Genomic DNA, 17,621 nt, shown 5'->3' on the forward strand with positions numbered 1-17,621 from the left:
GTTGAAGACTTAATCCCAAGTATCTGAGAATGTGAGTTTATGGGAAGATAGTGTCTTTGGAGGAGTAATTAAGTTAAAATTAGGTCATTAGACCTAATCTAATATAACTCTTTATAACAGAGGGGAAGTTTGGACACAGAAATAGTCACTTGGAGAGGGAAGATGATGTGAAGAGCCATATGGAGAAGATCGTGGTTTGCTAGTCAAGGAGAGAAGCCTGGAGCAGATGGTTTCTTCACAGCCTTCAGAAGCAGCCAACCCTACCAACATCTTGATTTGAATTGTGAGATACTCAATTTCTGTTGTTTCAGACACTCACTTTGTTAAGCAGCCCCAACAAAGTAGGACAATTGTGTAATGCTCAAGGCAAACCTATGATTGGGGATAGATTAGTACTTTATCCTGTTTCCCTGAAGAATGAGGAAACTGTTAAAGCATATGCCCAGGTGGCTGAGGACCCCAGGGTGTTTCATAGAGCCCAAGGACCGGAAACAGCAGGGTGCAGAAGGAGTAGATCCAGGGACTGGAGAGCTGCCAGTGCTGAGTCTCTAATACTTTCTCTCTGCATTCATTCTCTTACCAAATGTTTATTGGGGCTCTACCTGACAATTTTCTAGAAGCTGGAAATATGCTCACAAATAAACAGACAACAGTCCCTGTCCTCGTGGAGCTAGGTCCACAAGGTGAAGAGCACTTGAACCCTTCCTGGATGGTTGTCATTCTACCACATGTCCTATCTGTGTGACATTGTGAATTCTATTCGAGAATCTGATTGTAATATAGCCAAGGTGTTCACCTGCTACTAGCCACTGTGGCTGGGGTTGAATAGGGCATTCAGAGGCTCACTCAGGTTGGGGAAGAGGTCTCAGAGCTTGTGGGCTGGGAAGACATCTCAAAATGTTTCCACTACAGTGAATGATGAAATATATAAATGAGTAGATGAATTTACTCATTCATTTATTTGGTAACTATGTATTGATCACTTACTTTGGGTCAGTTGCCATTCTAGTTGCTAGAGATACAGTGGTGAACAACACAAGTCCCTGCTACCACAGAGCTTGTGTTTGAGTGGGGGTGAGGGTGGGCAGACAATCCTGCTGAGCCCTGGGAAGTGTCCTACTTGAAGGGCTTAGGAAAAGATTTCATGCTCCCAGGTCATGTACATTATTAGGGCTGCCTTTCTCCTTTAACCCCAGGTGGGGACTGATCAATGGGAGCCTCTTACCACCCCAGCTATGTTACCTGATCTCTAGGATCCCTCCTACTGGCCCAGTAGGGACCTGCCAAACCCTTTTTCAACACAGTAGCATGCCCTCTTTCTAATTGCTTGGTGCCCAAGCCCGTCAGCTTCCTGAAAATTCCTGCTGCTGGCCACTGTCATTACTTCCCTTTGGGGACCCAAAGGAGGTAAATTGCATTCTGCATTTCCATTCTCCTCTATAAGCCATTTGGCATCCACTGCTCTGTCAGCCCTGTAGTCAACAAATTTGGAATGCCATCTGTCCCTGAGCATGTGTGACTAGAGCCAGTGGAGACTCTTATAAAGGGAATCGTGCCCATGATGGCAGGGGTGACAACCCTGTGGGCAAATACTCAGTGCCCATGTGGCCGCCACACTTCAGCCACTCCATGCAGGCCGCGCTGCCCTGGAGTCATCCTCATTTGGCTGTCCCTGGCAACTGCCACACCAAGAAATTTCTACAAAGGGAGTAGGCGGACAGGTAATAATGTGGCCACACAACTATCCTCAGATGTGGGCTCTGCTGGCATGGCAGGGACTCCTGGTTTGGAGGGAGGACACGAGAGTTAGGGGTGGAAATAGGGCAGTTTGGATTATTTGAAACCCAAAGATGTTAGAAACCCAAAGATGTTAGTTCCCCTTTCCATAGTCCCTGTGAAATTCCATACAAACTAATGTAGTGATTTTGTACCTTTAACATGCTTGTCTTTCACAGGCATTAATATTATTTAAAATTCATACAAATTAGAGTGAGTGGAACAGTCGCCTTGGTCTGTGCCAGGCACAATTCTAGCATTACTAGAGGCCCGGTGCACAAATTTGTGCAAGAGTGGGGTCCAGCCCACCTGCCCCAATGGGGGATTATTTGGGCCAGGCCAGCAGGTGGGAGGAGATGTGGGAGGTTGGCCAGCTGGCCTCACCCCTGATCAGGGGGGCCATTGGGGGTGTGGCTGGCCAGGGTGCAGGGCCTTGGGAGTTTGGCAGACTGGCCCAAACCCGATCAGGGGGGGTCATCGGGGGTGGGGCAGGCCAATTGGGGTGGGAGGGCCTATCATGAGCAGGGCCAGCCACAGGGGCACCACAGGCCAATTAGGGTGGGAGGGCCGATCAGGGGCAGGGCCAGCCATCAGGCCAGTTGGCCAGCACAGTGGGTGTCATAGCTACCGGTCTTTCTGATTGTTCTTGTTGTTCCAATATCTGGTTGCTGGCTTTTTATATATATAGACCAGTGATGGGCAACCTTTTGAGCTAGGTGTGTCAAACTTCGCCAAAAAACTGAGCATAACTCGGGTAGTGTGTCACTTTGAGGAAAAAACTAACTCCAAGACTCTAGTCACAAATGTTTCATCCTCAGGAGCAGCAAATGTTTCATCCTTGGCATGCGGCCGCCTCAGCGGCCGCGTGTCAGAAATGACTATGCTTGTCAGTGCTGACACGTGTGTCATAGGTTCGCCATCACTGATATACACTAAAGGCCTGGTGCACAAAATGTGTGCACTGGGGTGGGGGAGGGGTGTCCCTCAGCTTAACCTGTGCTCTCTCTCAGTCTGGAACCCCTCAGGGAATATCCACCTGCCTGCTTAGACTGGAAGTATCAAGCCTAAGCTAGCAAGAGGACATCCCTCTCACAGTCCAGGTCCCTTGCTCCTTACCATCTGACTACTCCCTGCTTCTTAGTGCTTGGCTCACTGCTCCTCAGCACTGCCACGGAGGCAGGAGAGGCTCGCGCCACCGCTGATGTGTTTGCTAGCCATGAGTCCTGCTTCTGGCTGAGTAGGACTCCCCCTGTGGGAGCACACTGACCACAGGGGGCAGCTTCTGCATTGAGCATCTTCCCCCTGATGGTCAGTGCACATCATAGCAACCGGCAATTCTGGTTGTGCCACTGTAACTGTCAATTAGGCTTTTATTATATAGACTAGAGGCTTGGTAAACAAAATTCATGCATGGAGGTGGGGGGTGGGGGTGTCCCTCAGTCTGGCCTGCCACCTCTTGAAATCCGGGACCCCTGTGGGATTGGGCCTAAACCAGCAATTGGACATCCCTCTCACCACCTGGGACAACTGGTTGCTAACTGCTTGCCTGCATGCCTTATTGCCCCTAAGCACACTGCCTGCCTGGCTGCCTGATCGCCCCTAACCACCTCTGCCTGCCTGATTGCCCCTAAAGACTCTGCCAGCCTGCCTGATCATCCCTAACCACTCTGCCTGCCTGACTGGCCCTAACTGCCTCTGCCTGACTGATCACCCATAAACAGCTCTGCCTGCCTGATCACCCCTAACCAACTCTGCCTGCTTCTCTGATTGCCCCTAACTGCTTGCCTGCCTGCCTGCCAGATTGCCGCTAAGCGCTAACTGGGGGGTGGACGGCCGGGAGAGAGGTCATGGTTGTTCTGGTCTCTGGTCGTTGTGGTTGTTCCACCATTTCAGTCACTGGGATTTTATTATATAGGATAGGAACTCACTTGAGTGCTATAATCATCATCGTCATCATCCCCAACATACAGATGAAGAAATCAGGTTGTAGAGCAGGCATTTAAAGTATGTGCAGAAGTGGGATATGAACCCAGGTAGCTCGGAAATAGAGCCCCACATGCTCAACTGCCTACCTTGTCCCTTGTCATCTGGCCTGAAAGATTAGTTTCAATCTGAATTCAACATGTGGCAGTCAATTCCAGACTTAGCCAGTTACAGATGTATTGAATAAATGAAAAACTCAGGCAGTATTATAAAATCAAGGATTAGCCTGAACCGGTTTGGCTCAGTGTATAGAGTGTCGGCCTGCAGACTGAAAGGTCCCAGGTTCGATTCCAGTCAAGGGCATGTACCTTGGTTGCAGGCACATCCCCAGTGGAAGGTGTGCAGGAGGCAGCTGATTGATGTTTCTCTCTCATTGATGTTTCTAACTCTCTATCCCACTCCCTTTCTCTCTGTAAAAAATCAATAAAATATATTTTAAAATAAAATAAAATCAAGGATTATTTACCTGCAGTATCTCCTGCAGGATTACAGAGATGATTCATACCATGCGTAATCTTAGTTATAAAAAGAGCATTACTCACTTACTGAGTCTATATATCATCTAATGTCATAAGGGTATGGAAAAGTCACTGTAGGAATATTTAGTGGTTCCTTTAGTCATATCCCAGCTCAGAAAGGTGACTCCTGCATCAATAAAAATCACAGTTGCTCCAAATCAACAAATCATCTGGAAGTCCTTTGTACCAAATTTGCATGAAGCAACTGGGCTTTGGTTGTCTCTCTGTGGCTGATATGAGCAATTCCCATTTGGGGCTCCACTCTGCTGATAATATCTTGGCCTTGTTCTCTGAAATCTTCTCAGGTTTCTGCTGCATCCCACCTCCTAAGGCTTGCTCAATCCACATACCCACCTTGATGAGCCCCTCTCCATGCACCCCCCTCACCTTACTCTGTGGCCTTCCCCACAGGGACTAGTGCTAACAGAACTAGCTGGGGAGCACTGTCTATCACAACCTGCTAGCTGCTCCTTTCTCTGTCAGTCCACACACCAGAGTCAAGCTAGCCTCTGTGTCAGGCTCTGTGCTGGGATGAGCGCACAGAAAGGGGGGTGATATCCTCAGCCCCAAAGAGCTCACAGGTCAGGGACATGGAGAATAGGAGCTGGCAGGTAAAGAGATTCTAGTTAATGGTGAGACTCAGATGCCAGTGCTCCTTCCCTGGGACCATCCTGGAAGCTTCTTGCTCAGATGTGCCAGTAACTTGCCAGGGTTTTAGCACTGCAGTCACCAGTCTGAAAAACCCATATTCTCAGGCCAAACAAGTTGGTTGGACCCCTACACCCGATTTTATTCCTTTTCCTGGGACCTGATATCTTCTCTAAATTCCTGTCTATCATCCCCACATGCCATGAACCCCCACAGGTAGGGATCCATGAGACGATGTCTGTGTTCCCAGGAAAGCTCGGGGCCAGGCAGACAGGATGGCATTGAGTGCACATGGGCAGGGAAGCATGGAGGAGTTCTGTTCTGTGAGCCTGGAGCATGGAGATTCAGAAAGGAGCAGCCATTGTCCTCAAGGGCTGGCTGACATAATAGCTTGCAGACCTAAGGAAAGAGAATCTGACAGACTGAGAACACCAGCACATTGGATGAGGACCCACGATCTGAGGGGTCACCTGGGTTTTGCCCCCATGGCCAGGTGCTTCTCACACAACAAGGCTTTGTCCTATAGACTTGCTGACCATGACCTCGCTCTGAGAGCCTCTGCCCTCCTTGCCCTCCGTATCCCCTGTCCCACTCCCATTTACCTCCTGGTTGTGCCCGAACAGCCAGTGGGAAGGAGGGGACGGGAACTCCCGGACAGCTTTGAGCAGCCACTGCCTGTGCAGGTAGAGCTGGGCTGCCTTGAGCAGCAGCAGAACCAGAGCCAGCAGGGAGGCCACTTGCAGGAGCCCAGAGGCACTGCCCAGGAGTCTTGTGGGGCTCAGCACAGAGACACTCATGGTGCAGTGCGTCTGGACCTCTGACTATCTCTGACCATCTCTCACCACTTCAGGCCAGTCTGGAAGTTTTCTCCCACCCACCTGTGGGGTGGGTGAAGGGTGAAGGCAGAGCTTAGAGCTGAGTCACCAGAGTGGAGGAGCTATCTTGGGATCAGGAAGAAAAGCTTTTTTAGTTGACAGTGACAATGGTTGTGTACATTTCCACTTCCACTTATCAGTTTCCTAACAAACACATAATCATCACCTGTTATGTGCCAACGAGTACACTAGGTGCCAGGATACTGATGTGAGCAAACAGAAATGAACCCCGAGGTATAGAAATCAGTCTAGCTCACCAAATGTTCAGTAGGTATGGTTGCACAATTTTATTATCCTTTCAATTTCAGATATAAGCTAGTTACAGATAGGTAAGGTGAAGTGGCCAATGGAAAACAGCCATTGACAGCTTGAGTTGGGGTTAGACTCCTTCTCCTTGTATCCAAAACTGCCTGCCTACCTACCTCTGACGTTTCCCCCAGAGTTTGTCCCTGTTCCGTGTTCAGTTGTGACCCAAGAGGAATGTGCTGGTGGACAGAGTACTGAATTTGTACTCACAATGTTCAGTCTCAGGTCAGGCCCACCTCATATGAAGTCAGCAGCTGACTCTCTCTGTGCCTCAGTTTCTCCTTTTGTAGGTAGAATCATCTTTTTTTTTTTAAAAAAAAAAGCATAGAAATGCTCATTTATTCATGCATTCATTCACTCAGCATATGTTTCTTGAGTGCACAATTTAGTAGGTAAAGTCAGAAAACAGTACAATGAACTATGAAAAGCCGTTTCTTATACATTGGGGTGGGGGAAAAAAGATGTGAGTTGTTTTGAAATAGTTTACATTGGTTACAGATGAAGTGGGTGGGGGAAGCTGAAGCAGAGCTAGTCCTTGGAATGGTACAAAGTTCATCAGGAAGAAATTTTTGTTAAGGGATTAACCTCTCTTTTCTCATCCTTTCACCCTCTGGCTGCCTGTAATTAGTTTAGGACAACTCAGAATTTTTTCCTTTTTATTAGAAACCATAAGACTTCAGATCTGAAAGGTAAGGAAGGGCATTATAGGAAAATTGGAGGGGACCAAACAAGGCAGACAGCCCCTTGAGGCAGCTGTGGTTCAGAGTTTGGGCTGCATCCTGTCCTGATCATTGTCAGCCGGAAGTTTGTCTCAAGTGGCCTCCTATGTGCCTGCCATCCCAAGTGTCCATGTCCTAAGAGTCACTGTGGGTCAGGAAGGTGGACTCAGTGTCTCAGCAGCAGAATACCCACATGACTAGGATGGTGAATCTGACAGAAATATAAGCTCTATCCTCAGTGCCAGAGAAATCACAGCAGTCTGTGGTCTGCCTACAATTTGTGGGGTTTTAGTTATCCCATGACCAGGATAGGCAAAAATTAGTGGTGGAAAATCTAACTCAGGGTGGGTAGAAAATTATCTTTCAGATCTGGGTAAATTTATATAATGGATCGTCTCAATATGGTTGAGAGAAAAAGAGAGAGAGACCGTGAGAGAGAGAGAAAGAGAGAGAGAGAGGAAGGAAAAGAGGGAATGGGGAGAGAAAGAAAGAGCAGAAGCAAGGAAAAGAGGCAGGGAGAGAGAGAGGGGAGAGAGTGGAGGGAGGGAGAAAGGATGGAGCAAAGGAAGGAAGTTAGAAAGAAAAGAGAAAAGAAATTTGGCCCCACATAGCTTTTTAAGCATTGAGTTTATGTAAATGCTAGAGGCCCAGTGCACATATTCATGAAGCTGTTGTAGTGGCCTGCAGGAATCAGGCGAAACCCACAGTCCAATGATACCTGCAGCTCCTACTTGCCGCTCCTGCTCATCCTGGCCCCACTGTGCCTGCCCCAGGCTCTTGCCTAATCAGTCCCAATCGGGAGAGGCTCCTGCTGTGGAAGCATACTCACCTGCCAGGAGCCCTATGTCTGGGCCCCTTCCAAGAATAGTGGCCTGTGGGATCAAGCTGAAACCGGCTCTCCGACATACCCTGAGGGATCCCAGATTGTAAGAGGCTGAGGGACCCCACCAGTGCACGTTTAGACTGAGGAGGGACTGCGGGAAGGCTCCAGGGCATGTTGGCCCATCTCACTCAGTTCCTAAATGCCGGACCCCAGCAGAAAGCTAACCTACTGGTCGGAGCATCTGCCCGCTCGTGGTCAGTGCACATCATAGCGAGTGGTTGAGCAGCCTTAGCATATCATTACATATTACACTTTGATTGGTTGTTCAGTTGTTCTGCCGTTCAGTCTATTTGCATATTACCCTATTATTATATAGGATTTTTGGCTGTAGGTTGGTTTGTGGGTTAGGAATGTGGTTGGTAGAAGGTTTAGGTAATGGTGGCAGAGCTAAGTCACCTCTTGAATTTCACAACCCAAGAGCATGTACCCAAGAGAAAAGAGCTGATTCCCATTTAGCTCTCACCTGATCTTCTCAGGATCACTTTCATATAGTCAGGGCTGAATCTAAAATTGCTCCCCATTGCCATCGAGGACAGGCACACGGGATTGTCTCTACCCTTTTCTGAAGCTGTTGTAGCTACTGGTCCTTTTGGACGTACAACCAAGGGAAAGAAAATCAATAGAACCTTTCTCTTTAGGTCCAGCTCTTGGAGTGGTGGTGAAGGGTCGGTTGGCCAAGGTTTGGAGCTGTTTCTCATGAACCTGGTTCTGATCTGGATTCTTGCTCCCTTGCCAAGGCTTGGTCTAAGGAGGGAAGGAAAAGCAAAGGTAAAGGTATTTTAGGGCATGGTGACAAGTTCAGTGTAGATGAAGAGTAACATGACAGGTGAGCAGTGGAAGACAAAGATGAAAGCAAGGGAAAGGGGGTAATGTCTGATGAGCCATGCATTCCATAATGAGCAAGAGGACATTACATAGGCAGTGCTTACTTAACACCCATGGTGGTTCTGAAGCAAGGTATTGACATTATCCCACAGGCCACTGAGTGAAAGGTATTTTGCTGTCAGAGTGACTAGCTGGAAAGTCTGACCTATCACCCTGGCAACAGCATGACTTGAGAGGAGAGATCAGATTTGAAATAGTTTTCAAAGGTAGAGTTAGGAGTTTGTTAGTCAGGACAGGAAGAGAAAGGACCTGTCAACACTTCAGAAAAGTCACCAGTAACCCCTCAGTGTACATAGTGCCAATTAACCCCATGGGGCACCACTAGGCTCATTAAAGTCTGAGTCAGACCCTGTGTAGAGCCTAAGTTTCTTTAAAAAATATCAAGTACATATAGAAAGCAGCCATACTAGGAAGGGTGGGGGTGGGGGAAACAAATGCTTTCTGAGTCCCCCAAAAAAGATAATTGACTTAGGGGATTCCACCCTGAATTTTAATATATGGGCTAATGATGGGCTTTTGGAATAGGGAGTGGGGTATCTGTTCCACACTGGAATCTGGGAGATTTGGGTCTTTCCTTATCATTACACCCTAACGTTCTGCTCTGAGTCTTGATCCACACCTTGACCATGACTTCCTCAACTGGGCCCAGATTTGGTATCCTTTGTCCTCAGGTGGGTTTCTCTGACTTACCTAGCCCCTATTACAGACATTGAATTTTTTTCTGACTTCTCAGCTCAGTCCATTTTAGACTGGCTATTCATCTGATCTCCACTCTCTCCTTCCCTGCATCCTCCCTCCTTGGCAGATCCTGCATGCCCTCCAACCAGTTCTGATAAAATTCTGGCCAGAAAGGGCTGGCACTGATGTGAAACAATACTATTGACTTTAACAAACAGAAAGCCAGATATTTATCCAGCAAAATGGGTTTATTCAGGAACAACGAAGAATCACAAGTTTGGATATGCAGTCTAATGGGTTAGCCATGTGCAAGTTTTAAGTAACTAGGAAAGGAAAATCTGTTATGGAGGAGAAAAGGAAGTTGGGAGAGCCATTATAAACTGAGTTCTTTGTGCTGTGTTCCTTGATCCAAGTACTGCATAGAGCTCCCTCTTCTGACCTTCTGCCTTCATTTTATTTATTTTATTTACTTATTTTTTTAAACTTTATTTTTCAGATTATTGCAGCTCTTCCTCTCCCCCCTCCCCTCATAGTTCCCCTCCACCCAGTTCCCACCCCACTCCAGGCCTTCCCCCTTAACCCCTCACTGTCCTGTCCATAGGTATAAGAAATAATGACAGAAAAATCCCCCTACCTGGTGAAAGAAATAGACTTACAAGTCCAGGAAGTGCACAGAACCCCAAACAAGAATAATCCAAAGAGGACCACACCAAGACACATCATAATTAAAATGCCAAGGGCAAAAGACAAAGAGAGAATCTTAAAAGCAGCAAGAGAAAAAGTTAGTTACCTACAAGGGAATACCCATATGACTGTCAGCTGATTTTTCAACAGAAACTATGCAGGCCAGAAGGGAGTGGCAAGAAATATACAAAGTGATGAATAGCAAGAACCTACAACCAAGATTACTCTACCCAGCATAGCTATCATTTAGAATTAAAGGTCAGAAAAAGAGCTTCACAGACAATAAAAAGCTAAAGGAGTTTATCACCACCAAACCAGTATTATATGAAACTAGATTAGTGCATGGTGGGGAGGGGTATGTCCCTCAGCCCAGCCTGCACTCTCTCCAATCTGGGACCCCTTGAGAGATGTCCAACTGCTCATTTAGGCCCAATTACACTGGGATCTGGCCTAACAGGCAGTAAGATATCCCTCTCACAATACAGGACTGCTGGCTCCCAACCCCTTGCCTGCCTGCCTGCCTGATTGCCCCTAACTGCTTCTGCCTGCCAGCCTGATCACATCCTAACCACTCCCCTGCCAGCTTGATCGATGACTAACTGCTCTCTGCCAGCCTGGTCACCTTTAACTGCCCTCCCCTGCAAACCTTGTTGCCCCCAATTTCCCTCCCCTGCAGGCCTGGTTCCCTCCTGCATCTGCCCACCCCTGCAGGGCTGGTCCCCCCCAACTGCCTCCCCTGCAGGCCTGGGTCTCCCCCAAATGTCTTCCCCTGCCAACTCGGTCACCCTAACTGCCCTACCCTGCAGGCCTTATCGCCCCCAACTGCCCTCCCTTTCAGGCCTGGTCCCTCCCAACTGCCCTCCCCTGCTGGCCTGATCACCCACAACTGCCCTCCCTTGCCGGCCATCTTGTGTCCACATTGGGGCTGCCCCTTTGTTTGTTGGAGTGATGGCCAATTTGCATATTACCTCTTTATTATATAGGATAATATAGGATGCTGAAGGGTATTCTTTAACAAGAGGAAGAAGAAGAAAAATGTAAAGATAAAAAAATTATGAACAACAAAGTGACAACAAATACATATCTATCAACAAGTGAATATAAAAATGAAATGAATAAAAAACCTGATGAACAGAACAAACAGGCGAATGTAATAGAATCAGGGACATGGATAGGGAGCAGACTGACAATTCTCGGGGAGGAAGGGGTTGTGTGGGGAGCAGGAAGAGATTGGACAAAGTGCCTTCATTTTAAATGAGGTTTCTGTTTAATTTTTACAATACACATGCCAGTTCCTTTGCAAGACTGTTACGAGCCCAAATTTTGACCAGGGACACAGATTTAGTCTCACTTTTACTTTTGTCTTTCCCTAGGTATCTCTGTGTCCTTATCTGTGAAAAGATTATTTTGTTGCCCTACATTTCAGAGTGGCCTGGAGGATCATGGAGGGACTATTTCTGAAAGTGGTATATTTTGGCCAGCTCTTATTATTACACTTCCTTGTGTTCCAGGAGTCAGCTATTTCTTTTTTATATATATTAATTTTTCAATTATAGTTGCATGCAATATAATTTTAGTTTCTGGTGTACAGCCCAGTCATTAGACATATAATTTTCTGGCCAGGCTGCAAATAACTTACAAAGTATTTACCCCATAAGTCTACTACCCATATGATACCATACATAGTTATTACAATACTAGAGGCCCGGTTCATGAAATTTGTGCACAGGGTGTGTGTCCCTCAGCCCAGCCTGCACCCTCTACAATCTGGGACCCCTAGAGGGATGTCCAGGATCGGGCCTAAACGGGCAGTCGGACATCCCTCTCACAATCCAGGACTGCTGGCTCCCAACTGTTCGCCTGCCTGCCTTCCTGATTGCCCCTAACCACTTCTGCCTTCCAGCCTGATCACCTCCTAACCACTCCCCTGATAGCCTGATTGCCCCTAACTGCCCTCCCCTGCAGCCTTGGTCACCCCTAACTGCCCTCCTCTGCAGGCCTGGTCACCCCTAACTGCCCTTCCCTGCAGGCCTGGTTGCCCCCAACTTGTGTTTTCTGCTTTCTTTCTTCAAAATCACTGCTTTGACCCTCTGCTTTGTCTATTTTACTATTGATTCCATGTAATGTATTCTTCATTTCAGTTAGTATATTCTTTATTCCTGACTGGTTCTTTTTAATGTTTTCTATCTTTATGTGTTTCCTATCTCTTTGTTGAAGTTCTCACCCATTTATTGGGTCAGTGACATCTTGTCTTGGGCAGGTTTAATGCAGGGAAGTGACAGGGCAGAAAGGCCAGTTCTCCCACTGGCTAAGCATATGCAGATTGACATGTTCCCAACGTATAGCAGAGTTTTAGGCAAAAGGATTGTAAACATCATTTTTGTTATGCAGTTGACAGAGAGATTATTTAGCAATTATAATATTTCAAAAACTAAACTACAGATACCGACATACTTGCATTTCTTTTTTAGAAATATTTTTTATTTATTTCAGAGAGAAAGGGAGAGGGAGAGAGAGATAGAAACATCAATGATGACAGAGAATCATTGATCAGCTTCCTCCTGCATGATCTTAATTAGGATTGAGCCTGCAACCTGGGCATGTGCCCTGACCTGGAATTGAACTCTGACTTCCTGGTTCATAGGTTGATGCTCAGCTACTGAGGCACTGTGGGTTGCATTTCTTCCTCCAACCCAGATATTTCAAGTGAATAAAAAATCTATTGTAGAAAAAATTTAAAAGATGGCAGCTGGCAGGACGGAGGTGAGGGAGAGGAAGTGAGGGAGTGAGGGGATGAAAGGAGAGTGTGTGGATGTGTGTGGTGTGTGTGTGAGTGAGTAAGGGACAGCTAAATCCCACAGAAGCAGCAAGCTCTCTTGGACAACTAGAGACTACTACTGCTTGGGCACTCCCTGAACTGCAGGACTCAGGCATGGAGCCCATACCATCTTGAAGGAAACAGAGGCCTTTTTTAGGAACTCATCAGCACCACCACCCAGAAAAGACTTTGACACTGCCCGTGACCCAGCATCCATTACAGCCAAAATCCTGATACCCCAGATGAGATCCATGGACTCTGGAACTTCTACCTCCAAAGGTGCACCATTACCACAGCAGTAAACACATCTCCCCCTCCCCAGCAGCAGAACGCCAGACACCAAATTAGCGCATTTCCAGCGTGCAGGCATCCAGGGCACACCACTCTGTAGGCAGTGCCTGGGAGCCACTATGAGCCCCTACTGGGTGTGATTCTGTACAGACAAGGGCATGCTACCCCGCAGTAGAAATTCTGAATTCCCTCTTCCTGAATAACTGCCCACAGACACCCCATTTGTGTAACTTCCATGACAGGGCCCCTCAGAGTGCGTCAGAGCTCTGAGCCTGCAAACACACTGCCACAGTCATGTGCATTTCTAATGGGCAGGCACCCTGAGCCCATAGATCCACAGGGCACTCTTAGGAGCTGCTGTGAGTCCTCACTGGGTGTGATCTTGGACAAACAGGGACACACTCTCCCTGGCAGTAGAAATTCTGAATTCTCTCATCCTGGATACCTGCCCACAGATGCCTCAATTACATGGCTTCAGGGCCAGGGCCCTTCAGAGTGCTGGAAAACACACCATGGGTGCCCCTGTGAGCCACCACTGGCAGCATGCACCTATCCACCAAAGGTGCAGCAGCAAAAGCTGAGTCTGCCCCCCGCACAACTACAGAACTCTGGACAACACAGTCAACGCCTTTCCAGAATGCAGGCCTCCTGAGACCCATCAAGCCAACAGACGGTTCCTGGGTGCCACTGTGAGTCCCCGCTGGGCACATGCGATTTCAATCAAGGACGCAAGACTACAAAAATTGGGACGCCTCTTCACGGCTGCTGACTTCTAGACATCGCAGTTGTACCTTTTCAGCTCACAGGCCTACATCAAGAGAACCCAAATAGCTCAAGTAGGGAGCTACACTAGATTACCAAGCCTGGGAGACCTGAGAGATCACACCAGTAGTACCATCCCCCAAAAACCTGGGTATCAAACCAATCGGACCTACAATTAAAATGTTACATCAAAATATGGGAAGACAGAAAAAGCAATCCCCAAAGGGAAAAAAGAGAGGAATCACCAGAAAGGGAGTTAAATGAAACTGAGGCTAGCAGCATATCAGAGAAAGAATTCAGAGTAATGGTTATAAGGATGTTTAAATGGCTAGATGACAAATACACACAACTCAATGACAAATACACACAACTCCATGAGAATTATAAGGAGCTGAATGAGAATGTCACCAACATGAAAAGGAACCAAGAGGAGATGAAGAACGACATAGCTGCATTAAAGACACAATGGAAGGCTTAACCCTACCAGAACACTGTACTGATTTTCGGTAATTTCCGAATCTGCCGCTATACCACTGTACCTAATTTTTGGTACTTTGCCTAGACCTGTTTTCTACAATGTCTCCAAGTTCCATCTTATTCTAACCACTTGTTTGCATGTAACTAACATTTTTCTATATCATGTTGATTTTTTCTCTTTAATGCTCAGGAGCCCAGGTATAGGGGACAGTTAGGTTCAGGGCCTCAGGTCTGGTAGGGTTAAACAGTAGACTAAAGAGGCTGAGGACCACATCAGCAAATTAGAAGACAAGGTGGGAAAAAACACACAAACACAGCAGCAACTGGGAAGAAGACTTAAAAAGCAGGAAGAGAGCCTAAGGGAGCTTTAGGACAACACAAAACAAATTTCGCATAATAGGAGTACCAGAGGAGAGGAAGAGAAGCAAGGAATAGAAAACCTGTTTGAAGAAATAATGACAGAAAACTTCCCTGATATTGGCAAGAAAAAAATCTATGCAAGTCCAAGAAGTACATAGAGTCCCAAACAAGATGAACCCCAAAAGACCAACACCAAGACACATCATAATTAAATTGGCAAACACCAACGACAAAGTAAGAATCTTAAAGGCTGCCAGAGAGAGACAGAAAGTTACCTACAAGGGATCTCCTATTAGAATATCAACTGATTTCTCAACAGAAACACACCAGGCCAGAAGGGAATGGAATGAAATATACAACGTGATGCAGGGCAAGAGACTGAATCCAAGAATACTATACCCAGCAAGGCTATCATTCAAAATTGAACAAGGACAAAAAAGGGCTAAGAGAGTTTATTACTACCAAGCTAGCAATGCAAGAAATGCTATAGGGACTGCTATAAAAAGAAGAAACAGAAAGGTAAGAAGAACCACAATACTAAGAACAAAAATGACAACAAACAAGTTCTCATCAATAATAACATTAAACGTAAATGGATTAAATACACCAATCAAAAGACACAGGGTAGCTGAATGGATGGGAAAACATGACTCAGCCCTAACCGGTTTGGCTCAGTGGATAGAGCGTCGGCCTGCAAACTGAAAGGTCCCAGGTTCGATTCCAGTCAGGGGCATGTACCTTGGTTGCGAGCACATCCCCTGTAAGGGGTGTGCAGGAAGCAGCTGATCGATGTTTCTCTCTCATCGATGTTTCTAACTCTCTATTCCTTCCCCTTCCTCTCTGTAAAAAATAAGTAAAATAAAATAAAATAAAAAAAGAAAACATGACCCATATATTTGCTGTCTGCAAGAGACCCACCTCAGAACAAAGGACTCACACAGACTGAGAGTGAAGGGATAGAAAAACATTTTACAGGCAACTGGAAAGGATAAAAAAGCTGGGGTTGTGATATTTATATCTGATAAAATAGACCTCAAAGTAAAGGCTATAACAAGAGATAATGAAGGCCACTACATAATACTAAAGGAAGCAATTCAACCAGAAGATATAACTCTGGTAAACATATATGCACCCAATACAGGAGCACCCAAATACATAAAACAACTTCTGGAAGATATCAAGGGAGAGATTGATAGCAATACAGTCATAGTAGGGGACATTAATACCCCACTGACACCACTGGATAAATCCTCTAAACAAAAAATCATCAAAGAAACAGCAATCCTAAATGACTCACTAGATTAGAGGGACTTAATTGACATCTTCAGAACATTTCACCCCAAAGCTACAGAATACACATTCTTCTCCAGTGCACATGGAACATTTTCAAAGATAGACCAAATATTAGGACACGGGCAAAGTCTCTTCAAATTCAAGGAGATAGAAATCATATCAAGCATCTTCTCAGATCATAATGGCATAAAACTAGAAATAAACTACAATAAAAACAATGAAAAAATATCGAACACTTGGAGGCTAAATAGCATGCTATTAAACAAGGATTGGGTTACCAAAGATATCAAAGAAGAAATTAAAAGCATCCTGGAAACAAATGACAATGAAAACACAACAATCCAAAATCCATGGGACACAATGAAAGCAGTCCTGAGAGGGAAGTTCATAGCTCTACAGGCCTACATAAAAATAAATAAATAAATAAATAAATAAATAAATAAATAAATAAACAAACAAACAAACGAACACAAGAAAAAATGGTAATACATTATCTAACCTTGCAACTTCAAGAACTAGAAAGAGAACAACAAGAAAAGCCCACAGTAACCAGAAGGAAGGAGATAATAAAGATCAGAGCAGAAATAAATGACAAAGAGACCAAAAAGACAATACATAAGATCAATGAAACCAAGAGCTGGTTCTTTGAAAGGATAAATAAGATTGATGAACCTCTAGCCAGGCTCACCAAGAAACAAAGAGACAGGGCCCAAATAAACAAAATCAAAAATGAAAGAGGTGATGTAACAACTGACCCCACAGATATACAAAGGATTGGAAAAAAAATACTATGAACAACTCTACTCCAACAAACTGGACAATCTCAATGAAATAAACACATTCCTAGAAAAATACAAGCTTCCAAAACTCAATCAGGAAGATTCAAAAAATCTGAATAGGCCAATAACTACTGATGAAATTGAAGCAGTAATCAAAAAGCTTCCAGCAATCAAAAGCCCTGGACCAGATGACTTCACAGGGGAGTTTTACTGAACATTCAAAGAAGAACAAAAACCAGCCCTTCTCAGACTATTCCAAAAAATTCAAGAGGAATGCATACTTCCAAACTCTTTCTATGAAGCCAGCATTACCCTAATATCAAAACCAGATAAAGACACCACAAAGAAAGAAAATCACAGGCCAATATCCCTGATGAACATAGGTGCTAAAATCCAGCATTACATTAGAAAGATCATACACCATGACCAAGTGGGATTTATTCCAGGAATGCAAGGCTGGTACAATATCCGCAAATCAATAAATGTGATACATCACATAAACAAACTGAGAGACAAAAATCATATAATTATATCAATTTCTGCAGAAAAGGCATTTGACAAAATCCAACACCCTTTTCTAATAAAAACGCTCAGCAAAGTGGCAATAGAGGGATCATAACTCAACATAATAAAAGCCTTATATGACAAACCTACAACCAACATCAGACTCAATGGACAAAAACTAAAACCATTTCCACTAAGAACAGGAACAAGATAAGGATGCCCGCTTTCACCACTCCTGTTCAACATAGTACTGGAAGTGCTTAGCCACAGCAATCAGACAAGAAGAAGAAATAAAGGGCATCCAAATTGGAGAAGAAGAAGTAAAATTGTCATTATTCGCAGATGACATGATACTGTACAAAGAAAACCCTAAAGAGTTTAT

General features: G+C 45.4%; 1 protein-coding gene across 1 annotated transcript in view; it reads right to left on the reverse strand.

The window, feature by feature from the left end:
* Positions 1 to 5,729, reverse strand: part of LOC307103494 (uncharacterized protein) — a gene marked incomplete at its 3' end in the record, with an annotated part of 54,422 nt that extends 48,693 nt beyond the window's left edge. The window contains exon 1 of the mRNA XM_079777854.1: positions 5,528 to 5,729. Coding sequence (XP_079633980.1) covers positions 5,528 to 5,722 — 195 coding nt within the window. The 5' untranslated portion in view covers positions 5,723 to 5,729. The remainder of the gene's footprint in view (positions 1 to 5,527) is intronic.
* Between the last annotated feature and the right edge of the window lie 11,892 nt (positions 5,730 to 17,621).

This window comes from Cnephaeus nilssonii (genome assembly GCF_951640355.1).
Source record: "Cnephaeus nilssonii genome assembly, chromosome: 7".
NCBI lineage: Eukaryota > Metazoa > Chordata > Mammalia > Chiroptera > Vespertilionidae > Cnephaeus > Cnephaeus nilssonii.